Consider the following 25,843-nt stretch of genomic DNA (forward strand, 5'->3'; position numbering starts at 1 on the left):
TGCAGGTGTTAACCCCAAAGTGCTGGCCTGACTCCATCTGGATCCATCCCTGCAAATTCTTCCATTCCTGCCATCCTATCAGTGGGATTAGGAATTTCTCCCTATTTCCTTTTCAAAAGCTCCTGTTATATGTGAGCAGCTGCAGCATTTCTCACCAGTTCTGGCTCCTTGGTGGTCTTGAGGGGGCTGGGAGAGTTTTAGAACAAAACCTTCCTGGAAGACAATGATTTAATTAATTACCCAGTCCAGGCTGATGAAATGCTCACTCTTTATAGACTTGGGTCTAGGCTGCCTGACATGCTTTGAGCCTCTTGTCACCCAACCACTTTCCTTTCAAGCAAACGCCCCCTCCAATTTCAATCCTAGGTCAATATGAAGAACAGAGCAACAGAGAACAATTCTTCTAAGATTTCTATCAACAAATCATCTAATCCAGTCCTAATGGGTAGAACCTCAAGTCTGGAAAATCATTTGTGGGTAACTTCCTTCTTATCTCCTTGGGATATCTCATATTTCCCAACCATTTGGCTTGTTAGCCTCTTGGCTAGTAAAAAATAGAGCCAGAAGAACTTATCTAGTCCCATTTCCTCACATAGAAAAAGAAAGAAAGAACTGGAAGTTCTAGAAGGTTCTCTCTAAATGAATGTGTAGTCTTATCAATCTTTCTCCAGGTACAAGTCCTTTGTTCCCCCTGAGAGCCCGCTAGACAACTCTGAAAAGAAATACCTTTCCTAGAAATAAACATCTATTTCTTATTATTAGCACAGAACAACTTTGGAATACTGTTCTTCTACTCTTGACTCATCCTCTTCCTGGCAATCCTGCTATTTAATCACATCATGCAATTTTATGAGGAAGAAGCTGGACATTGAAGCATATCATTATTTGTTCTGCATAACTGCATACAACCACTTGGTCCTTTGATTTTCACTGGGAATTGGTCCAGGGGACCTGTGCAAGCACTCTGGATGAAAGAATGCTAGTAAAGATGAGCTGGTTTGGGTTTTTTCACCTCTTTTCTAAAGAATTACTTGTAAATGGTTTGGATTCTGGCCTCTGAGTTTCGGCTTTCTCACAAACATCCAGGCTACTAAAAAATTCACAGATTGCCAGATGGTACAACAGCAGTTCTTTGCAAAGGATCTGAGCTTTCCAGTGAACAAAGGACGTGTACTCATGGGGACAAGTGGCAACATCAGCAAAAGCTTTGGAGTGGTGGGTGTATTGGGGGAGGGGAAGTGAAATGTGGAGAGGTGAGAAAATGGGTCTTTTACCTCCAGTGACTGCTATCTGGCAGGGAAACCCAAGTCCCAACCACTACTGGTGGTAGAAGGGAGCACATCCAGAAGAAGATGAAAGAAATAAATCAGAAACTGGGATATTTTTATAGGAAGCCACAAAATTTGAAGCTGCCCATCTTCCCAATTCCTGATGGTACAAGGCACTGGAAATATGCCCAAGCTCTGGCAGATAAACTGATAAATTCCCCCCAAAAAGGCACAAAAAGAAAAGTATTTGTGAACTATTGGTAACACCTTCCTAATAGGTTCCCTTACTTCCATTCCCGATTTTCTAATTCATCTTCAGAGTTATCTCTCCAAAATATTGACCTGACCATGAAATTGCATTACTCAAAATCTTCTGATGTCTTTCCACCGAACAACAAAATACGTCAAAATACTTTTGTACAGCCATATAAAATCTTACAAAATCTGGACCCAAATAATCTTTCTTACTTCTCCTACTGCTCCCCCTTCACACATATCCCTGCACTTGTAAAACTACGAGCAGCCTTTCCTTTCATATATCTTCTCCTACATACTTTCCTCCTAGAATGACCTTTGGCCTCAACCAGGAATGTCTAAGTTACAGTCATCACCCTTTACACCTCTACCTACATGAAAATCTAGGTCTTCAGAGCTTAAATCTCTGCCTCTTTTATGGAAGTTTTTACATTTTCCATTGCATCACATTTTTTTTTTTTCTGCACATCCTTTGTTTTTCCATCTGAACTGCAAGCTCAGATGATGGGACAGCTTCGTATTCAATGTTCTTATCCCTAAGAGCACCTTTCAAAGTCTATAATATAAGAGACCCTTGATAAACATTTATTGAGTGATTCATTCTGCCTCACAACCCTAGATATCTGTTCCTGGCATTGTTTTTTACCTGTCTGCCACTGGGGGTAAGACTGCTAAGCAACAGTCAAATACAACTAGTTACAGGAAAGGTCCTATATGAATTGGCAAAGGACTCTGTCATCCAAACTCTTCAAGGCTTGGCAGTCACAGATTAGTCTGCCAATATTTACTGAGTGACTGTAGTATCCAAGCCACTTGATAGACACTGTGGAAGATACAAGGTAATAATTGACATGACTTTTTTTTTAGCATCTCTTCTGTTATGTACTGTGGTAGTCACCAGTCACCTTACACACACTAATGTTTTTAATACCACAACTCATTGAGAAAGGCAGTGTTATCAGCACCATCATAAAACTAAAAAAAAAAAAAAAAAAAAAAAAAAAAGATAGACTTAAGTGACACATGGCATCTGGCATCCAAGAATTACAATATGCTTGCAAATGTCAGGCAAACCCAAATAGATTTAAGAAATGATCATATCTATACATCCTAACAAGAGGAAGCACAGGTGTCAAAGGTCACGTGAGAAGACTCTGGCTATAAGAACTGATATCTTTTTTGGGGGGTGGGTAAGATTTTATTTATTTATTTAATAGACAGAGATCACAAGTAGGCAAAGAGGCAGGCAGAGAGAGAGAGGAAAAAGCAGGCTTCCCGCTGAGCAGAGAGCCTGATGTGGGGCTTGATTCCAGGACCCTGGGATCATGACCTGAGCCGAAGGCAGAGGCTTTAACCCACTGAGCCACCCAGGCGCCCCAAGAACTGAAATCTTTGAGGAGGCAGAATCTGAAGCAGGTCTTAAAAAATGGACAGGATTTAAACCGACGGAGTTTGGGGTGGGTACTCCAGGTAGAGCTGGTATGTGCAAAGGGAGGGAGGACATATTCAAGGTCTGCTTGATGAAACAGATTTTGATTCCGTTTTGATTCATGAGGAAAGAAATGATGGGACTAGAAAGTTAGAACTTACCTGCCAGCCATTCACCTAGTCTTCCCTGTACTTTTCACAGTTGGTAAATAAATGTGTGACTGTTTAAGCTGTCAGTTCCATGAGAACAGGAACCATGGCAGTTATATTCTCTGACGGTCTTTTAGTGCCAGGAGTTCACAAATAATTTGCTAACTAGTTGAACAACAGAAATATATCCTCAATGAATGAATGATGGAGTGACCTGATGCACAGATGATTGAGCTCATCTGTGCCAAATCTTAAAGTTCTGCAAGTCTAAGAAGGCTGGTCCATCGAATAGAATAAGGATAACTCTTAAACACTAACCCAAGAACAGAAGTAAACTTCATAACTCTTCTGTGCCATCTCTTTAATCAGCAGGAAGAGAGGGATTTTCTCAAAGGAAATTTCATTTCTTATTTACCACTTGGTCCAGGCTGTCATCCCATGATGTGTTTCAACCAAAAGGCATGTTTTTTTCTACACCAGCAAGTGGAAGAGTCCCTTCTATCTGTGTCCCCCTAAAATGGCCAAGACACTAGCAAAGGTTTTACTAGACAACAAAGGACAAAGAACAAGAAAGAATGATGCATTCACTTTAGGAAGATAATCTGTGTTTTTTAGTAAGAAAATCTACACCCTCTCTGAGAAAATGGAATTTTCGCTTAAAAAAAAAAATAGCCCAGGGCCAGGTTTTTGTAGACTTTTCATAGCACTGGGCTTCCCCACACCAGAGATGGGGAGACTGGGCATGGAAGGCGCACATTAATAGCTCCCGTAAATTATTGATGAGCAAGGCTGCTGAATTAGCATTCAGGCCCCAAACCTGGGCCCTCAGCTACAATCAGAGAATTCAGAGCTGGAAGGTAATGTGAAGGTCATCCATTAATCCAATGCACTTCTTTTTACAGATGGGGAAACTGAGACCCAAAGAGCAACTTGTGACCTCTGTAATATTAGACAGCCAGTTAGTGAATGATCTGGGGCCAGAAGCAGGCATCCTATTCCTAGTCCAAGGCCATATCTAGCTATACAGTGCTGCCTTTCTGCCATGGGGACTGAGGACTGATATTCCATCAAACCTGTCACACATGAATGTGACTTGTACAACCTCAAAGTTAAATGGCACTTCAGAAGCCAGCAGTGCCCACCACTTCCCAAAAAACAGACCCCTTCTCTAAGATCCCATCAAGAGTGCCTCCAGACCATAGTCCCAGGTTTTTCCACTCTTACACAGCTCTGAATTCTGGAAGTTTTTCCTTCCTTTAGACAAAAGTCTTTTTCTCTGGAACTTCTACCCATTAACTACACTCTAATTTCACCACTGAAACTAGCCTGTGACCTTGGCTAAGTTCTCCAATTCCTTTAAGACTCATTTTTTCCTCCATATAATTGAAACTTTTATCAACCATTGAAGATTATTAAGAAGATTATTTAACGAGCACAACTGCTTAGCACATGCCCATCATCCAGTAAGTGCCAATTAAATGTTGAGCACTGGTCTTACCCAACCTTCTCGGAGACAGAAGTCTTTGTTCAGGAGGTATGTCTACTGATGTATCAGGCTTGTCCATTTCCAGAGAAAGGGAGGGAGTGGTCACAGATTGAAAACCAGCCTGAGTGGCCTAAGACAGCAGGAACCCTCTTGGCTTTGTGGACATAAATCTCAGCAAGAACTCAACTCCAACTACCATCCAAATACTGCTTCTACGCTAGAGGAAATAGTGAGGTTCGAAGCTGAATCTTCACCATAAATCAAAGAGAGATTAATGTGGAGTTCATATGATAAATTAACAAAAAATTCTAGTGTTCAGGTTGAATGCAATACCCTCTAGCATGCATGGAAGGTCAGTAAGGGCTTTACCCCCCACAGTTGTTCTCTGGAAGTTCCCATCCCACAAATGATACTTTGCTGGAGTTAAGCGATACACTGAAGAGTGGAATAACAAGTATGGGCCAAAGGAAGGAGGATCTAAGCATGCACTCCAATGGAACAAGGCAGTTGATGAGGTAGAAAGAGGCAAGAAAAGGATTTACCAAGTGGCAGAGAAAGAGCAAACAGGAAGCCTGAACCAGAGGGGAAAGCACCAGGTGAAGATGCCTATCAAGATGACAATAGGAGAAAAACTTGGGATTATAACTATTTAAAAAAAAAAAAAAAAAAAAAAAAAAAAAGCGGTGCCTGGGTGGCTGGGTCAGTTCAGCATCCAACTCTTGGTTTCAGTTCAGGTCATGATCTCAGGGTTGTGGGATCAAGCCCTGTGTCAGGCTCTGGGCTCAGCAGGGAGTCTGCTTGAGATTCTTTCCCTCCTTCTCCCTCCCTCTGCTCTTCCCCCTGTTCCCACACACATGCCCTTGCGCCCTCTCCCTCTCAAATACATAAATACACAAATAAATAAACACATAAATAAATAAATAAATATAATCTTGAAAGAAAGAAAATGTCCCGTTATGTGGGGATGTGAAGAAATTGGGCCCTTTGTGCATGGTTGGTGGGAACATAAAATGAGGTAGCTGCTATGGAAACGGTTTGGTCATTCCTCAAATTATCATATGGCCCAGCAATTCCACTTCTGGATATATATATCCAAAAGAAGGGAAAACAAAGAATCAAAGAGATACTTGTACACCAATGTTCGTAGCAGCATTGTTCACAAATAGCTCAAAGACTGGAGGAACCCAAGTGTCCATCGACCGATGAGTAGATAAACAAACATGATATATTCAGAATGGAGTATTATTCAGCTTTAGAAAGGAAGGCAACTTTTGACACATGGTACAACATGAGCGAAGCTTCAGGACATTAGGCTAAGTGAAATAAGCCAGTCACAAAAGGACAAATACAGTATGACTTTGCTTATGTGAGGTCCCCAAAGTAGTTAAACTCACAGAGACAGAAAGTGGAATGGGGGCTGTCAGGGGCTGGAGGTGGGGGAGAGTGGACAGTTAGTGCTCAATGGGGACAGAGGTTTAGTTTTGTAAGATACAAGAGTTCTGTAGAGGCATGGTGGCACTCACTGCACAACAATGTGCATGAACCTAAACCACTTAGCTGCATGCTTAAAAATGGTTAAGAAGGTCAATTTTCGGTTGAGTGTATTTTTCCACAACGAAAAGCTTATTTTAAAAAAAGGTGGGGGCGCTTGGGTGGCTCAGTGAGTTAAAGCCTCTGCCTTTGGCTCAGGTCACAATCCCAGGGTCCTGGGATCGAGCCCCACATAGGGCTCTCTCCTCAGCAGGGAGCATGCTTCCTCCTCTCTCTCTCTCTCTCTCTCTGTTGCCTCTCTGCCTACTTGTGGTCTCTGTCTGTCAAATAAATAAATAAAATCTTAAAAAAAAATTTTTTTTAATTTAAAAATAAAGGAAGATAACATCAGGAAAACCCCCTTGTGCATACCTATATGCCAGATCTTTTCAAGTCAACCTTTCGAATGAGGTTCATTTTGTTGTTTGTCTGGCTTCTTGAAAAAGAAAATAAACAGAAATACATCAACACAGAAAACGGCACTCCTGGAAACGGAGTTTGGAAATGTGGAGACCAATGTCCCAAGACCAAAAGCTGGGATATTTAGGATGTGAAACATAGGTTGATGTGCCCTTTGAAGAGAAAATATCACACCACTATACACAGGGGCAGGGACAACCTACAAAGACTCAAAAAGAACTCTTGCCCTCGCCATCCATCTGACTTTTGATGGGGCTGTAAGAACTGGAAGAGTAAGGATTCTTTTTCACTCACCTACAGTGGTGAACCTGTCCCTAAAACACTCTTCCCATGGAGCACCAGATTATCCTAAGAACCCCAGAGTTTCAGTAGATATTCAGAACAGGCTTCCAGACAGAGAAGAGAGTCTGAGAAGAATACAGCCCAGAATAAATAAGGTTGGATTAGCTCTGAGACCACAAAATACAAATCAGGCTTGAGGCTTTTAATTTTTATTTACCACACACAGATCTTTATAAACAAGATTAAGGCTGAAGACCCAAGTAAGGATTATGGTTTCATTGTTGGTTTTGTTTTGTTCTGCTCTGCTGTTTTGTTTTGTTTTGTTTTCCTTTCCAATAGGAACTTTGGATTTTTACACTAAAAGCTGATAAACCCATTGCCACTCTACATATGCACACATTTGTACACAGAAGGAAGGCTCTGCTGGGGGTCCATGATTCAGCAGCAAGTCCTGCTGAGCCGTGTGTTGGCCTGGCCTTTTGGAGAGGGGTGTGGCTGCCCAGGAATTCACAAAAGCATGCTGAAAAGACAGATAAGCTTCTAGAGAAATCAGGGCAGGGAATAATTTAGTAGAAAAAAAACAAACGAAAAAACAAAAAATCCTGGTCTGGGGCTAAGTTTTAGGAAACGAAGAACCAAATCTCTAATGGGTGATGTCCTTTTATAAATCCAATGACTCTCAGTGAAGGAGCCACAGAGTAGTAAAAGCTATTTTTCACACTTCAAGCAGCCTATTGGAAACTGAGTATCTGCCCAGGATGTGGTCACATGGGCTAAGTAAAAAGTCAAGTTGTTTTGTGTTTGAGCTGGAAGTCTACGGACTCAGTGTGCTAACACTGGTTGCCTCATCCCAGTCAAAACTTCTCATTGGCCATTGATGAGATCACGGACATTTCTGGAATGAGGTTTTCCTTCCCATTCTGCTGTATGTCTTTGATTAATAAAAATGGAATTACAACTGAATGATTACTTGCTAACTGCAGTTTAGCAGACAAAATCTTAAAATGCTGGGTTAGCCAAGGGAAACAACAGAAGGGGTCCTTTGTGGTGAAAACTTTGGGAACCACCCTTGAGCTCCCCATTCCTTTCTCTGAACATGCACAATTCCAAGGGAATAAACAGGCTTCCCTGGAGCCAGAGTGGAGCGTGCCTGTTGTGTGAGAAAACTCAAAGAGAGACAGTGTAAATTAACTGCATCTGGTTAGACTGAGTGAGCAGGGGGAGGAGATAATTAGTTGGCATTATAGGAACAAGGGCAAAGATGAGAGTTCTATATTTACTCAGAGGAAATCCGAAATAGACTACTTTGCACCCGTTTGGTGCTCATGGGGGAATCTCAACATCTCTAATTGGCAGACGTTGAACACAGGGAGTGAACGCACAACTCAACCAAACCCCTGAATGACACAAACCACCCCTCTCACTTCCAACAAATGGAAACCTGACTCTAGCTCCTGTTACTTCCACAATGAAGGGAAGAAGGCAAAGGTAAGTCACAAAGATATCCAGGAGCAATAATAAAACCAGAAGGAACAATGTCATCAAACAAAAGCCTGACAGTGAGTAAGACAGAACAAATGCATCTGTTTATCATAAAATGGGTTCTTGAAACACCTGATGATGGCCAATTTACCTGTACTCTTGGATATTTATGTCTCCATGTGTAGATGAGTAACATTTCAAAAGTAATACATATTTCAAGTGATGCAGAGACATCACTGGGCTGTTTTGCTCTGCAAATGATAGTAAAAAATAAATGCCATTGCCACATAAAGCTCTATCACATGCAGCCAAAATACAATGTCCACCTTCTGAGAAGAATGCAAGGCATTCTAGCACAAACAATGAAAGCACCTAATTTGAAACTCTTCTCTCTGTGGAGACTCTACACAGAGATGTAGATAAAAGACTACTTTCTCTTGTACATGTAATGTGTTCACATAGGATGAAAATGTAAATATGTTTGGCTTTATCCTCAGGTGCAGGCTCCTTGGGTTTCTTAATGCAAGAACGGCTCCATGAGGAGTCTTCAGGATGTGTGCTGATGAGATGTAAGGTGCAGCTCAGCATTTATATGTTTGCAACCATTTCTAAAGCTGGTTTGTGGGTTATTCACCACAAGAAAAGAGGTACTTGTCATGAGGTTGGAGGAGCATCTTGAAAGGGAGCAAAAGTGTGTGAAGGAGAGATGATTGGTGAGGTCAGTGTGCATGCCAGGAGGGACAGGGTCTGCATCTAGCTTGTTCTCATAGGCTTCATATTTCCCCCCAGGGATCCTTAGGGCATCCTGGAATGTTGGGAAATGGGGCCATGTGCAATCAACACATCCAAGTCACATAAGTCAAGACAGACAGTGCCAGGAGAAGGAGGCTGTGGCAGCAAAGGGAACATGAGCCAAGAAGGACGGATGGCTGTGTTCTAGGACCAGCTTTATTCCACTCAGCTGTGCAATCATAGGCAAGTCATATCAGCATTCTTGGGCCAGTTTCCATCTGTCAAATGAGGAAGATGGCTGACCCCAAAGAGTTCTCACAACTCTTCCATTGGGAGCTTCCATGCACTTTCAGAAAAAAAAGAGAAACCAAAACCAAAAAGGAAATTCCAAGCAGCTCCCTAAAATGAGTCTCACCTGAAACTCCTATGATGGCAAAAGTACTCCTACAACCAACAAACATTTGACATTTGGTTATTATCCTCTTCTAAGCATCTCAGAGAAGACTGCAAAACTGCCATAGGTAGATACTTCTGGAGCCTCCTGAAACCTAGAGTGGCAGACAGTACCCTTCGGTCATACCACTGAAGAGCAGAGATGCTGAGTGCTTTGTCCAAGGTCAGGAGTGAGGACAGGATCAGTATTCCAGGCTCCTCATTCCTAGGGCTATGCTATACTTTCCACAAAGAAACCAAGCTGGCTTTCTGGGAAGAATGCCAGAGGTTCCATTCTCCCAGCTGAGAATTCATTGGAATATTGGAATAACAACTTTGGAGACTGTGGTCTCTCCAATCCATTTCAGGACCTGGCTAGAAACATGAAAACCCAAAGAAAGAAGCAATAGGGAATTATTCTGTTTTTTAACGAAAGAGAAAAAATTAGGGGTGGGAATAGGGGATTTCTTAAAAATTACATGATTGCTGGAAGTTAATTTGGTATTTCTTCATTGGTTTGTAAGTTCTGTTTCCAATCACAAAAACAGACAGCTGAGGATGCCTAAATCACATTTCAATGAATTAGCATCTTGTCCCAGAGAATCTTTCCCACTCTGAATATAACATAAGACCCAAAATGCAATGCTCTGTGGTAAAACAGAATCTCCCTCAGCGCAAGAGAGAGCTTGTCACAATCCCCTAAACTGTAATCTAAACTGATAGTCTTCAAACCCAACAGCAATCACCGAGAATAATAAAGGAGTTGCCGCTTAACTTGGGGTACACTGCCTCTCCCAAGAAACTTACTGAGACCCAGCTCTGCCAGATAGGAGAGCAGGAATCCTTTACCATCCACATACTCCTTATTAGGTTGACATCAGTGCACCTGGAAAAGAATCCCATCATAGATTTAGAGACACGGGTTCAGAAAAGAAGGTTCTGACTTCTTCCAAGAAAGGTCAACCAGAACAAGAAAACACATGTTGGACTGGCTTTGCCTTGAAGACATGAAACCAACCTTATGGCAAATCCCAAGCAATTGGTACTCAGCGTTGAGATTCATAAAGGAAAGAAACCAGGAATAATCGCTTCAATCGCTTTCTCCCCCTACCTGTCGATGATGACGGGGTCTGAAGGAGTCTCATTTCTGTTCCCACAACTTTTCTTCTCACAACATCGACTGTAGATTGGGAAGGAACCAAGAGAATAAAAGAAATTTGTTAAAATCAACAAAATACAATGAGCATACAATGTAGAAACATTCACAAAAGTGATTATGTCCTAGATAACCTCTTAGCATTCAGTTGCTTGAGCTCAGGATTTATGGCTATGTTTAAACACAACACTGAACCCTAAGCTCAGAGATACTCTCTCAAATTCTCACTCTATGGCTTATAACTGGGTAATTTTCAGCAAATCACAACTTTCCCAGGAGCCATACCTGTATTCTGAACCACGGGCGTTGGATTTTTTAATTTATAAGGTCACTTCCAGTTCCATGTGGACTGATTTTATGATTGTGTCTTTTAGATCTGTGTGTCTTAATAAATATTTGAAGAAAGAAGGGAAAGGAGAAGGCATAAAATAGACCCCGAGTAGCTGCCTGGCTTTATCAACCTTATGTGTATAATAATAATATCTTTCCAGAGAACTCAGTATACTTTATGAACATTTAGTTATTTATCCATTTCTCTCATTTTCTAAAGATGAAGGAGGAAGACCAGAACCATGATGTACATTGTAAAATTGGGAGAAAATGAGGCAGAGAGACACAAAATGAGGTAGAGAGAACTAAAATGATCTTTCCCATGATATCCACCAACGTCAAGAACAGAATTGGGACTTCCTGTGTAAGTCCCATCCTGAAGCTGCTACCTCCCAAGACTTCCACCTAGCAAAGTGCTGGATACCTGGTAGATGCTGGAGAAAGGCTTGTGGAATTATCTGGGAGAGAGAAAGAAAAGAAGAAGCCATACAGCAACTACAGCAGACAGGAAGGACTCTGTCAGACCTAAGCCGTGAGCAAAACGCTCCGATCCAAAGGTGTCTTTAAGAAGGACCTAGACAGATGTGACAAAAGCAAAGGAGACTGGGTGGTGGGGAAGCACTGGAAAATCACCCCCCCTTGAGGCTGCCCACTGCCACCAGACCTCAGGCTTCCAAATACCTCTTGGCTCATTCAAGCACCTGGTCTACCATCAACAGGGTTGCTTAAGAACATGGCCTTGACATTGCATAGAAAAAAAAAAAATGACCATCCACACTGGTCGGAGACTATGCCTCATAACTATCAGGAAATAAGCAAACTAGATGTCAGCACTGCCCTTCCTACAATCTGTTTAAGTTTGAGAGCAAAGCAACACAATGGAAAGATGGCTGAAGTGAGAATCAGGGCTCTGGCGTCCCATAGACACTGTCACCAAGCAGCTGAGAGAAGGTAGTCAAATCTGTTTAATCCCTCTGGGCTTTGCCAACCTTATATATAAAATTAAAGTACTGGACTAGATTATCTCCAGAGGCCCTTCTTTGTTTCGGAAGCAGTGAGGCAGTGAGATCCCCAAGACCTCTTTGGAAGTGATGACAAAACAAGGCAAAGAGCGAGACCACAAGGCAACAGGGACTCTGAGACCTACCACCAGTCCAAACACAGTTTGCTTTGTGGCTCCCTCCAGTCCACTTGCCTTCTCTGGTCCTCCACAGAATTAAAAAAAACAAACAAACAAATAAAGAAGTCTTTGTAAAACTTTTCAAGGTCACTCCTACAAGGGTGTGTGGGATTACCTGGCAACTTACTCTACCTTTCTCCAAGAGCAAGATAGACTGGAGAAGTGCTAAACAAGTTTCACCAAATGAGCGCTAGGAGGTTTTAAGAAATTTAATCAAATTAGAAGGAAGTAAAAGAAAAACTGTCTCAATGTTCTTAAATACCAGAGCTTGCCACTGGGGACTTTCTGAAATACTATTTTGCCTTTGAAATTATATTGGGTCTTAACTTTTAAAATTTCAATGCATCCCAAGATTAACACCAATAAAAATGCTGGCCAGCTGCCTTCCCACCTCCCAAAGCCCTTGTCTCTCTTCCCGACTCCCTACCACCAACCACTCCCCTCACCCACCTCTCCCTACTTCTGTTGCTGATGTCAGCAGAATACCTCTGTAGCTCAGGCAAAGCTTTTTTTTCTTAGCAGCACGATTTCAGAAGCCCAGGCATGCTTGTTACCTAAAGACCTTCTAGCTAGACTCCCCTTTGACATCAGTAGTATGTCAATCTAACCCAAATATGTGTGCGACACCAGTACAATTTAATTACAAGAGCACAGACTGTCAGGTTGTGCCAATCTGTTTAGTTTGAGAAGGAATGATTCTGAAGAGGCTGAGTAAGTTTGCAGAATTGCTGAGCTGAATTCAGCTGCTTTCCATGGGGATTTTCTCCGAAGGAATAGAAAAACAGATAAAAATGTAAGCCTGGTGCCTCTCATAGAGGAAGGAAATGATATTCAAGGAAAAATGCAGAGAAACCTTTGGACTCAATCTTCCATGTTCCATTTAAGTACAATCTCTAATGTTAATAGCACAGAAGAGATGTAGGAGATACTTACTTGGTCCAGGCTATAATAGTAAAGGAATAAAAATAATAGGAATGGACTGCATGTGCTCCATCTGAGCCCTCTCAAAATTTCTCGGGGTGAGGCAAAACTACTTCTTTTCCTTTCTTTATTAAAAAAAAAAAAAAAGTTCTCATTAAGATGTCTTAGTTACTTTTTTGTTTAAATCTGGTTTCTTAAATGACATTCCATCCTCATGCCAGTAATATTAACATAAGCAAGGGGAAGTGGAAAGTAGAAGACATTCATGAACCCCCGTCTGCAAACAATCGTCCTGGGATCAGATATGTGTTTGGTGGATGAGAAGGACTGGGGCCCTGAATTACTCAGACAACAAACTCCATTCTCCTCTCCCTTTGCCGTAGAGACAAAGCCTGTGCAACCAACTTCAGGTTCAGCTACTTTAGTGAAAAGGCTTTATAGGGTTATCTTCTAACAAGCAATGCTCTAGGGCTGATGTTCCCGGTGTTTCTTTAAATCAGAAGATTTCAAGACTGTAAAATAGGAAAGGAAGGGGGAAAATAAACAAAGAGAAGAGGAAACTGAACTTGGCACTACGTTGATTGTGTTCCTAACTACCACAGCGAGGCTCAGAAGGGCTTTTTCTCCCTAATGAGTGAAAATGCAGGTTGGTCCTCCACTCCGCAGTTTGGCCGTGTTTGATTTATTTTATTCTAATTCTTAACTCAGAGAACCTTTTCCCTGAAACACTCTCAACCTTTTCCCTCAAATGCTACAGGATTCTCTGGTCCTCCCCAGCTCACAGAGTCTCTAGAGAGGGAAAGAGAAAAAATAAACCAAGTTGGTGATGAGGCTGGGGGAATATGGAAAATCGCATCCCAATCCTGAATCTTACCTGCATTTTTCCAAAAGGAAGAAGAAAGGGGGCCAAAGGATGGCTGAAGAAGAAAAAAAGCCCCAGCCTTGGACACAGGGTGTCCAGTCAGTCAAACTCCTGTTCAAGACAAGTGAATGTGCCCTTTCCCCTCCAAAATCGTTTTTAAAATTCAAGCCTCAACTTTCAAAAATCTGTCTCTAATTTCAAACTCAAATAAGCGCACAGCATGGTGGCTTTTGTTTTGTTTTCTTCTCCCCAACTCCTCCCTGCGATTGCATAACAAAAGTGTCTAAATTCACACCATCTGGCCGGTAAAGACACTGGCCCCACTGCCCGGCTGGCCCATCTGATTAGGACCCTGTCTAGCCTGCGCCTTGTGGCGAAAAGTCACAGCTGTGGGGTTTGCTCGCGCTCAATACAGCTCTGTTATTAGCCAGCTGTAGGCCTTGAGACGACTTCTGTTCAAATTATAATATCTTTTAACCCTCTGAGCATTGAGGGCACAGGGCTGGCTGGCAGCAACATAACAACTAGATCTCTCCTTGCTAATAATTGGCAAAATGAACTAAAGCAGGGAAGAGAGGAGCAGAGACAACTGGGGAAGGGAGAAAAAGTTATTCCTAAAGAGATTTATTTTGTTCTCTCTGAAAGCTCAATGCCAATTTATGAGCTTTTTTTTTTCTTTTCCTAAGGATTACAGAACATAAAACCATTCAAGGAAATTTTCAGGTATGCCCAAGACCAAAGGGAACGAAGAGTAGGAAATAACCCCTCAGAACAGCTCATCTGATTCATCCTTCAATCACTGGCTGCTCTCCCTGGCCCCTAAAATGTGGGAGAAGGAACTTTTTTCACTTACTGGACAATCAACCAGCTCTAACTGACAAATTGAGATCTTCCCCTCTGATTACATCCAATATTTGCCATCACCCCAACTAGCTCCCAAAACACACACACACACACACACACAAAACACACACACACACAACACACACACACCCCATACACAGTACTCATCCAATGGATCATTTATTTATCCATAATTAATATTTGTTTTAAATTCTAGTTTGGGGAAGAAAATCACAGAACGTCTTCCCAGGTCTCAGACGCAGAGAAGTTACAGTACATTAAATTTTTATATTGTGTTACTAATGCAGACTAAACTAGAGGCTTTAAAAATTGATGCTGTTACTTAAACAGCATAAAATGAGGAGGATTTGATTGGGCTTAAAAATAAAAATGTCAGCCTTAACTACAGTTGGATGGGGCGTGCGAGTGTTATTTAAAGTGATAGGTATAATTTGTCAGACAATGGGTCAGTTTGGGGGTTTGTTTTCCTTTCTTTTAAGAAGATAATCTCTCCAAACAAAGACATTTAAAAGTATAAAGAGGGATAAAAAAAAAAAAAAGTCCTTCAATTACCCAACCAAATCAAAGTGTTCCATTTAATCTCAGGTATTACATGCAAGCTCTTCTTGGAATTGCATTTCCTTTTTGAAGGAATCTATCAGGGACCCTGGGATAATGGAGTGGCTATCTGCTCACTCCATTACCCATGGCCTCTCCCAGCTACTCAGGCAGGGAAACGCCATTCCCCTCCGCTGAGGCCATGGGCAGAATTGAACTTTGCATTTGGCAAAGTTTGTTTTTCTAATACTTGGTCAAAACCAAAACAAACATGGCTGATTGTTATGGTTTCTTTCTGACTGGGTTGGGAGGGAGTCCAGGCAGCTGGGAGCTGCCCATAAAACAGTCCAAACTAAATCAGATGGCCCGCAATTATCCAAAACTAGCAAGTCTGGAGCTGGTGGACGTTCACTGGGACAACAGCAGAGTAAGGAAGAACAGGCTTTTCTCTTCAATCCGAGATTTGGGAGGAAGAAAAACGTGTATGACCTTGACATTTAAATGTTTATAGTCAAATAGCCACCTCTTTCCAGAGTTTCTGTTTCTCTTTTGCTGTGGTGGGTCCCCAGTACTCAAAAGTTTGTTCAAAGGATGGATAATTAAGTGTGTGGATGAATTTCTTCTAATTTTTAATTCTCTTCTCTAGTCAAGCAGAAGAAGGGACTTAAATGGAACGATTGGTCTCCGGAAAGAAGATGGGGGAAAATGCAGGGATCTGGAGACTACACCGCTCACAACTTGATGCTCGGAATCCAACTGTTGCTCTGGACCCCTGTAATGAGGTCGTCTCCCCGCCTCTCCCACTAGTGGTCAACGGGACTGCTTTTTCTCTCCAGTAGTTTCTCCTGACCTCAGAAACTCCCCTGACAAGGGAAATCTTTGGAGAAGCGACATCCCCGGAGGAAGGAAACCCTTCGGCATCACAGAAATGTGCCACTGTGGTTGGGGTTGGGGGGATTCACCCTCGGGTAGTTCCTCTCCCAGCCTGCAAGTCTGTTCCAGTGCTTTGACTCCATACTCCACAAGTAGCCCCTCCTGGAAATCTACCAGGAGCGTGCAGAACAGGCTGGAACCTAGCCATGCGGACCTCGGGTAGAGTCCCAAAGTCTGCAACCCCAAACTTGGCCTGGAGCTGCCCGGCCCCTCCCTGCGCTGCCACTGACCTCGGGACAACAGAGACATTCCTCATAACGGAGGAAACTCCTGAGACGGCGGGCTTTAAAATCCTGAGTGGTTCTTAGTTTCCTTTTGGAGTCCTAAGGGATATGCTCTAAGAATCTGGCCTTTAAGGGGGTAGTTCTGGCAGATCAGCCCCCCGGGGTAAGGCCTCCATCCCTTGGAGCCACCACTCCTGAAAGTCAATGGCTGGGAGGCACGCAAGCCAAGCCGGCCAGCGCGGCTCACCTGTCCCACTTTCCAGCAAAGCCCGCAGGAAAAAGAGACACTTACCTGCACATCACTTCATGGGTCAGGAGAACGCGGCACATTTCTGGATTCTTATTTTGTCCCTCGTAAGCTATGGGCTGCAAAGGAGTGTGGGGAGTTTGTGGGGAAGCAGGAAGAGAACACAGGAGGGCCATGGAGAGACAAAGGAAAGGGGACTTCAGAACGAGCACAGAACTGATGTTTCCCCTCTGCCCACTACTTCATTAGGAGTTAGCACAGAACCTGAGCTGTGGCCTGATTAATTCAAGCGAAAGAATAATAGAGAAGTTTGCCCTAGTGAGGACATATTTCCTGCAAAAGGGAACGTTTGGGAGGATGGGATCTCCCACCAATTGCTTCCTCTCTTCACCCCTTTGCTCTCCTATCCCCAACCCCAACCAGAAAGAAAGAGGACACGGTGGGGAGAATGGGAAAAAATGGCTCTCCAGGTTGGACAAGGTGCTAGTTGATGTGGAGAGGCATGTGAAGTCCGACCCAGGCAATCGTGGGGGGTAGGGGTGGGGGGGGAGGTGCGGTGCTGGGGGGTCAGGGGTGCCCGAGAGTAAAGGAGACCGGTGCCGGCTCACCTGCTTGGTGACTGAGTCGATGAGCCTGACGTATAGGTCCTGCTCCGTGCGGACGCCTGTGGGGGAGGGGTGGGGGCAAGAGGTAAGGGCCACGGAGCCGCTGGCAGCACCCAAACCAGTCCCTGCTCCGGGGGATGGAAGTCCAGGCAGCAGCCCCGGGCTCCCCAATTCCCGCAAGCACTTGGGCTATGCCGTCCTGGGAGCAAAGACGACGCACTTGCCTCTGGCCCTGCCTGAGCCTCCTGCAGCCCTGCGTTCCCCTGTCTGGAGGCTGACTGCAAGCGACTGCGACGTGGTCAGTCGCCCTCCTAGCAAGAGAAATGAGCAGGCACCGCCAACGCTATGTGCTTACCATTGCTGTAGAGGAGCTGTAACTTATAGTGGGTGCCGTTGTTGGTCTTCTCGTTGCCTTGTTCCTGAAAAGACAGGCAATGTTCGAGTCCCTTGCCTTCCAGCACCCCCCACGCAGTGAAGGAAAAACTAGAGAGCTCGCCCTGTACGGCTTCCCACCGCCTTTCCTGCCGCTCACTCCTCAGCTTTGAACAACCCCCTGCCCAGCCCCAGGTCAAAGGGCACTAGCGTCTGCCCTGGGCCAACCTCTGAAACTTGCTATGGCTCTGGCCACTTGACCCTGGGCCACCCCTCTGTCTCTCCCCCTTAAAAATGTCCTCAGAAGTGTGACGAAGCCCCCCAGGAGCTGACAATAGGACACCCCACCAAGGATGCCTTTAAACCGGCCCCTTCCAACCCAATGGGTCTCTGTCCCTCCTTAAGGAGTCCCAAGGCTTCCCTTGGCAGAAAGATGCAGGGACCTGTCCATTGGCAATGGCAGCATTTGGCTCTATCCCGTCAAGACTGGAGCTTCTGGGGCCCCAAGCTCAGGGACCAGGGCCCAAATTCGAGGGGGACCTCAGGAAGCTTCTGCCCTAAAGCTCCACAGGCCCAGAGAGGGCAAAAGACTTTCCTTTTGTCACATGTCCATTTCATCAGAGATCGAATCCAGCCCCCAAACTCAAGCCTGGGTCAGCGTGGACACTGCACAGGGGAGCGAGAATGGAAAAGTGGGCTCAAAATAGGGAAGGCGGGTCAAGACTGGGCTCTAGGTCTCCACTCTGCGGGCGCTGGCAGGTGTGTATAAAATAGAATAACCCCGGAAAAGGACATGCTCTGGTTTGAAGGGGGATTTGCTCCATGGTCAGTCCATGCGCAGGCTCTGCTAATGACCCAGAGGCTGGGTTCATACAGCCGCCAGCACCCCCGCAGTGAGGAGGTACCCGAAATTGACTGACTCAGAGGCTGGGGCCAGAAGCCTGGATTTATCATTCCTGATGATATGAGTGGAAAGGTGTCTTGAATGACAGATGGAATCTTTAGTATTGTGCAAGGAGGTAGTTATCAGGCCGTAAGGAGAAGAGGGGGACCTCGCTTACTTTGTCGTTCTCCACAAAATCAACGAAGGCTGTGCGCTCAATCTCCACCGGCTGCCCCTGCCTGTCATAGAGCGCCAGAACGAAGTGAAAGAAGTTGGATTTCCTCAAGTTGGAGGGAGGCTGCTTCTCAAAGTGGGCCCGAGACAGGGCGACTCCGCTGAGCAGGAAGAGACACGGGGGACACCAGACAGAGGGAAGGAGAGAAAGACACCACATTACCAACGTGCCCACACAAATACCACGGGGAGTGGGGTTGTCAAGGGTTCTGGTCCCCGGTCCAGAGTTCTGGGCCCCTCAGACCTTTTTGCAATTGAATGTAAGAAAAGGGAATGCTTTCGAGTAATTGCAGTGGGCACAGGGGTCGGCTTAAGGGGACCACCGTCCTGTACACCGCCACCACGGGCTGTTCCAACCTCCGGGGCATCCCAGCGCTCTGCAGCTCACAGTCTGGCCTTTACTGGAGACCGAAAGATCCCCAATGCGGACCAATGTCCCAAACAACCCCAGAGGTGGCAGCCCGAGTCCTATCCCCATAGGGCCGTCCCTATCCTCACTCTCAGGTAAAGCCCCTAGCTGGATCACGATTTGGAACTAGGCCCCTGGGATCAGAGCAATAAATGCCTCCTTACTTTTGAAGAAGCGACCCTTTTCCTTCATCTTCATTGGAGCTAACTGACCTATTGCTACCGGTCACTACGCCTTCCTTGCTCTCTCCCAAAATTTGGTGGGTGGGGAACCCCCTGGGACCGGGCAGAAAACCCAGAGCCCAAGCCTCAACCTACCGGGAGAGGCCTCTCCTCCCGCTTCCCTCGCTCTTCCGAAAAGTTGCTCCCCGGACAGTGGCAGAGTGGAATCCCCCAGGACCAAGGATTGCGGGCCACTGCGGACGAAGTGATACTAGGGACCCCGCCCCCAGAACTGCTGCGCTTGGAGAAGGCAAAATGTTATTAAGAGGCGGAGAGTGTCCTCGCCTGGGGCCAGGGGGATCCCTGCTTAAGCTGCATCTCCTGGCGGGGACAGCCAAACCCGCTGACCTCGAAACCCAAGTTGGAGGACCCGGGAGGCGCCCTCGAGCGTTTTGAATGTGTGCACACACCTCCCTGCAGACCTGTCGCGGCCGGGGACAAACTAGCCGCCAGATCACATTTAACAGAAGTCTCGGGGCCCAGGCAAGCGCGCAGATGGCCAGGGCTGCCCCGCGGCGCTGGGATCTCTGGGCCTCCTACCCCAGGGCGCGAGCACTTTCACTCTTCTGAATGGCGTAGAATTCTGGCTAGAGTCCGTCACTCGGGCTGCGTATTACAAGTTTAACAATTATTTGATCCGGGTAAAGGAGGAAAGTAGGGGAGGTGTCTTTAAGGTGCTTGGCTAAGGAAATGCGCTTCGGAGGCGGGTCTGCGAAGCTGCCTGATTTCCCTCGGCGGAAGCTCTAAGAGACCCCAGACCTCGGCGGAAAGGCGTCTCTGCCTTGTGCCGTCTGCCTGGGGTGGGGGTGGGGGGATGGCAGCGCCCCGGGCTCCTGGAGAAGGGAGAGAGCTGCGGCCGCCCGGGTCTCCTCTCCTCGGAGGATGGCGGCTGGTTCGCTCTACCCGGGACACCTGGAGATGTGGCCTGTCTGGGAAAGGAGGCATTTCTCTGAGTGATGTCAGGACTTAGAGGGAGATGGCCAGGGGAGAGGATAGGAAGGCTGGAGTCGTGGGAAGAAGTTCGTAGGCTCTTTGGGGTTTGTGGGAGGAAGGCTGTCTTTCGAAGGCAAGGACGCAGAAACCATAAATCCCAGCTCAGTAGTGGTGATGAGGGAAAGGGACCAGAATGTCTTCGTGGGGTGGCACCCTAGACAAGGCGTTTACTATCTCAGCACGCGGACTCTTAGAAACAAAGTCAACTTCAGTAACTAGCAAAACTAAAGGCTGCGTTTGCCGCCGGTCTCCTCTCCTCGCCTTTCTTCGTCTTCTGCAGCTCTTTCTACTGTTATTCCTTCCTCTTCCCTTTTTAATCTCTTGTCTCCCCTCACCCCCCTCTTCCTTAGGTCTGGTCCACTGTTTTATCTCTGCGCCTGGACCTCCAGCCTGCCCCCGCCTCGGAGCTCCCGGCCGCTTTGCCTTCCCGGCAGCGGCTCCGGCCTCTCCCACTCCTCGCGTCGCCGCCGCCATCTGGCCGCGGGGCTTCCGGCCTTCAGGAATCACCCGGCAAGATGCGGGAGGAGAGGCGCTTGCGAGCGGCGTGGCGAAACCCGGGAGGCGCCGGGAAGCCCGGCTCTCCGGCGGCCGCCGCTGCCAGCTCGCGTCCTCGCACTCAGCTCCCGGCTGGGCCCGCATCGCTGGACTAAGGGCTGAGCCGCAAGGCGTTGGATGCCACTTTGTTATTTTTCTTCCCAAAGAGTGGTCTGTGGGGAAGGAGTGGGGGAGAAACACAAACGACCTAGGCAGTTCGGAAACTCGAGTGTTGGCTGCGGGGTAAGTGTCCCCCTAATTGCAGCGACCTGCTTGCCCCAAGTCCAGCTCCAGCGCGCAGGGCCAGGACGACAGATGGGGGGAGACAGAGGGGGCACACAGACAGACAGACGGTGAGAGCGAGAAAGGGAACGAAGAAAAGACTTTAAGAACATAATAATGGTGAGGCCGTATCATTACCTCTGCGCCGCGACATTGGCGTCCACCACGCCGACATTCCGGACCCAGGACCTGACCGAATCCATCTCGGCACCCAGCGACTTCTCTTTCAGAGCTGGTCCTCTTCCTAAAGTATCTTGAATCCCAAACATTTAAAAAGTCTGGTCTACTGTTGCTTTAAAAATACGAGTTACAACACTGTCCCTACTGTTCCCAATGCTGTCACCAAACACCAAAACGTCTCCTCCAGAGCAATCCAAGAAAGGGGATCAAGAGCCGAAGTTTGAGTCTCTCTTGGGGGGGAGGGGGCGGTAAAAAGAGATAACCCGTCCTTTGCTCCGCGCGTGAGGTGCGGGCTGATGTAGTTAAAGTTTGCTATTTATCCTGCGCAAGTTCAGATCTGCCGCCTCAGGGCCTCCGTCCTAGGTCGCTCGCATCCTTCCAGCTGCAGCGCTGCCTCCAGAAAGTGATCACAATTTAGAAGCATCACCTGTTCTGGGAGAAACAGGAGGAGATTGATGGCTGCCTAATCGCTCCCCTTCCTCCTGGTCCCCCCTCCCTGCTCCTCCTCCCCACCGCTCGAATTTAGAAAAAAAAAAAAAAATCCCCAACAGGATCAGTTGTAAAAGGAAGGGAAAGACCCGGAGCGGAGAGGAGGCGGTGGCTGCGAGCACCGCGGAACCGGGCTGCAGCCTTGCGCGGGCCCCATGAATGGGTTACCACGGCCGCAACCGCGGGAGGCGGAGCCGCGGCCCGATAAGGAGCCTCATTTGCATGGACGCTCGGGATTGGCCGGCGCTGGGCAGGCCGGGCCGACGTCCTCCGGCGGCGCGCGCCACGCTCGGCGTTGCTGGGAGTCCGGGAGGTGAAAGGGGACAGAAAGCTGTGGACGCTGCGTCCTTCTCCGAACCCCGTGTGCGTGCGTGGGCTGGGGCCCCCAAATCAAGCCGAGTAGTCGGGCCCTGCAGGTTGGGATGTGCCGGCTCAGTCTGGCCGCGGGAGCGAGAAGCTTCCGTGGATCGCGCCACTAGATGCAAATTTTTGTAGCCTGCGGGGAGGCATATTCATTCTTATTCTCGGGACTTGAATCTGTGTGCATGTTTGTGAAGAAGCGGAGAGTGTGACCACAAGTACTTATGTTTTGTGCAAACGTTCCCCAAAGCAACCCAGTGCCCTGAATGGCTCTCCCCAAGTCTCCCGGAGTTTCGTGGTGACACTCAGATTTTGTGTGCGGTTTACAAGTTGTTGAGAGAGGAGGATGTATGAATGAAAGCCGCAGGGTGGGGGACAAGCGAGGCTCAAGTGCTATTCAAATAAATAGAGTGTCACGGAAAACGGTCAAGGAGCTAAGGAAAATACCCCCGGGCAGACACGAGCCAGAGTCGCACCCGTGCAGATGAGAGCTTGCTGACAGCTCGTGGTTCGCTGAGCGCTAGAGCTTCCCGGCGTTGTCCCGGGAGCTCCCCATTCCACCCCACTCCAGTTCCCAAAGCCCCGGGAAGCCAGCAGAGGAGCCGCAGGGAAGCATCGGGGAAATCGCGGAAACTCTGCCCACCGCGCGCGGTCGCCGCGTTGCTGCTCACGGGCTGGTGGCCGGGAGGCGGCGGCGGCTCAGCCAAACAGCTGAAACCCTAGACGGCTTTTTAACTATGCCGGGCAGCTCGGGGTGCCTATTAAAAATCCTCCTGGCTGGGTGTTATTTTCTTGCTTCTCCTTTTGTATTCTGATCTGCGCGTAGATCTGCTGCTGAAATCTAGAACACCAGCGCGAAAACAGATTTGAAGACAATGAATGCAAATCTGTGCTCAAAGACCATCTGCCATGGAGGAGACAAATCAGCTGTTCCACAGTTCGAGCGACTGCGCCCGAGCCTCCCGGCTTCATTACTGAGAGGGCCTTGGCTAAAGCCTGGATTACATTCAGGAGACTTTCCCCCCTTTTAGGACTCAAATTTGAGCGTGAATTGACTCTCGACCAGATCCCTTAGGTGTAGGAGAGCGCTCAGAAATGAACTGCGAGAGTTTGCCGCTAGAGGACACAGCGCCTTGCAACTCCTTTGCCAGAGCGGACTGGAAGCTCGCACTTTCAGAAAATGCTGCTCTCTTGAGAGAGGGACCGGTCTGCGCCTCTCCTCTACCCCAGGGGCAAACCGCAACCCTAGACTGCGCCCGCGGATCGCGCTCAGGATGCGCAGGTCTCTATTACAGATATTCACTTGAAAACCAAAGAGGAGGAGATGGGGGAGGGTGAGCGAACCCTTTATGTACAAATCCAGGGATGGGGTAGTTAATTTAGGGGGCGGAGAAGGTGAAACCCCCGCCTCTGGGTTGTGCTGATTGTGGCACTGAGACCCCAGGGCTCCGGCTTGGTCCTGTTGGACAAAATGGAGCAATGAAAAAAGACTGGGGGCCAGAATATGGCACGGGACTGTTGTAAAAATAAAGATAGGAGTTGTCCATAGAAGGAAGGAGGGTGGGAGAGAAATTTGTAGGATTGAAATTTCTACTCTGTTTCAATCTGGCAATTTTCTATTATAGGCAGGCTTTATGGATATTTCGGTCCGTGCAAACACTAAGCTCTCAAGAGTCTTCTACCCTGGCCCGCTCTCTTTTAAATCTCTCTGAACCTAAACCACCCACCCCATTCTCATCTGCGGTCTGTGCCAAGCGGAGCCCATGCCTCTGGTGGCGGCGGAGAGTGTGGAACAGCCCTTGAGTTCTTCAAGATGTGTTCATGAGCCCGGAGATTTTTTTTCAAGGGGCCTCTGATCTGCTGCACCTCCACGCTGCCCTAGAGAGGTACCGAGCGAAGTCCGAGGGACCGCAAGGCAACCGTGGACCTGAGCCTGGCGGGACAGCCTGGCCCTCAGGTCCGGAGTAGCTGGGGTTAAAGGGCAGAGCCAGGGTCGAGGACGCTGGCTCTTCTCTCCCGCAACAGCTGCCACCCAAATTATGCCCCTCAGGAAGCGAATGAATTGGTCCTTTCTACCGGCTCACTGCCGCCCGCCCCAAACCAGACGGCCGCGCAGCGCGGGCGCCCCCACCCCACCTCCCAGAGAGAAGTTCTGCCGCCGCCGTGCCCAGCAAGGAGGTAGCCTGGGAGAGCCGAGACCCCGGAACTTTGACCTGGGAAGAGTGGGAGCTGCACCTCACCACCCTCCACTCCCGAGCCGGTTGCGCTAGGGGCGCCCTCACTGAGCGGCTTGGGGAGCTCCGGGCAAACAGCCCTGTACTGCCGCGGGCCCACCGGCTGCGAGCCGCGGGCGTCCAAGTTCCCTCTGGGCGGAGATGAAGTTCCTGGGCTAGCACGGAAGGAGGGCTGAGGGGACAAGGAATAGGGGGAAGAAGCCTTGGTCCCAACGAGGCGGCGCCTTGACCTTTGGGGAGCAGGGAGCGTCTCTGCCAAATGAGTTGGGTTTAATTAGCTCTGTGTTTGTCTGGGGGAGGATGGACTCAGAGTTGGCCACCCGCGCAGAAGGAGCGTTGGTTGATGGTGAAGTGAGCCGTTGCTCCTGGAGGGTCACTCTCGTCTCTGTAGCCGCCGGCTACCCCCCAACAAACCTCCTTTTAGAGCACGCCACAGAAATCCTTCTCTGAGCCGCGCGGGGGCCCGGCTGGCGCAGCTGCGGCCCCGGGAAGGACTGCACTGCGGGGGTGCGGAGCCCGCGCGCGCATCCCTGATTCCCGCCCGCGAGCTTCGTTCTGCCCCTTGCCAGGGTCAAGAGAAAAATCTAAAATGACCACTACTAAAATTCTTTACGACACTCTTATTTACAAAAAATTGAGGTGGGGGTGGGGGTGTTCCGTCTTTTACCCCGTCCGCTTCTTTGTTCACTCTTCCCAAGGAACTCCCCAGTCTTCTATCCGTTCACGTTTCACATCGGCGCCTTAGTGCGGTATGTTCAATTTCCTCCGGATCGGTTTTAAGGCCCATTTCCCCTAATATCGTTCGGTCCAGTCTCCTGGGCGCCGCATCTCTCCTCTGGGTCAGAGGTTCGGAAATTTTTCTTAGAAAACTGTTCACCAAGCCTTGTTCTCGTCAGGCAGTACCCTGGGGTGAAATCAGAAGTGTGAAAACACCCCTCCCTTGCAACCTGACCTTCACCCACACCCCTCAGACACTCACGGAGGCGCCTGGGTCTATGCAGCCCAAAGAACAGAGCCTGGCTGGTACCCAGGGAATTCGATCCATAGGGACAGTCAGTCAGTCTGGGTTTTGTAAATGGAAAAAGTAAGCCTCTCAGTGATTTTTCCAAATTGTTTGTTTGTTTTAGTTGGAACATTTTCTTTTTATTTGCTGGAATAGAAATCAATGGATTTGCTCTCCATCTCAGAATCCTGCCGAATATTTAGCTCACAATTCTTCGCGGGTATTTTAGAAAATTATCCAACTCTACTAACTCGCACTTCAAATTTCAACGCGGATATTTGTCTTGCAGAAACTGGACTTGTATGCTTCATAAATAAAAATTCCC

General features: G+C 47.4%; 1 protein-coding gene across 1 annotated transcript in view; it reads right to left on the bottom strand.

Annotated features, from left to right (window-relative positions):
* The window catches only part of EBF2 (EBF transcription factor 2), a 190,650-nt gene extending 168,588 nt beyond the window's left edge, over positions 1-22,062 (bottom strand). Inside the window, exons 1-6 of the mRNA XM_059393196.1 lie at positions 21,391-22,062; positions 18,758-18,914; positions 17,680-17,743; positions 17,328-17,383; positions 16,765-16,838; positions 10,577-10,645 (exon numbers count right to left, since the gene is read on the bottom strand). Coding sequence (XP_059249179.1) covers positions 10,577-10,645; positions 16,765-16,838; positions 17,328-17,383; positions 17,680-17,743; positions 18,758-18,914; positions 21,391-21,521 — 551 coding nt within the window. The 5' untranslated portion in view covers positions 21,522-22,062. The remainder of the gene's footprint in view (positions 1-10,576; positions 10,646-16,764; positions 16,839-17,327; positions 17,384-17,679; positions 17,744-18,757; positions 18,915-21,390) is intronic.
* Between the last annotated feature and the right edge of the window lie 3,781 nt (positions 22,063-25,843).

This window comes from Mustela nigripes, chromosome 1 (assembly GCF_022355385.1).
Source record: "Mustela nigripes isolate SB6536 chromosome 1, MUSNIG.SB6536, whole genome shotgun sequence".
Taxonomy (NCBI): Eukaryota; Metazoa; Chordata; class Mammalia; order Carnivora; family Mustelidae; genus Mustela; species Mustela nigripes.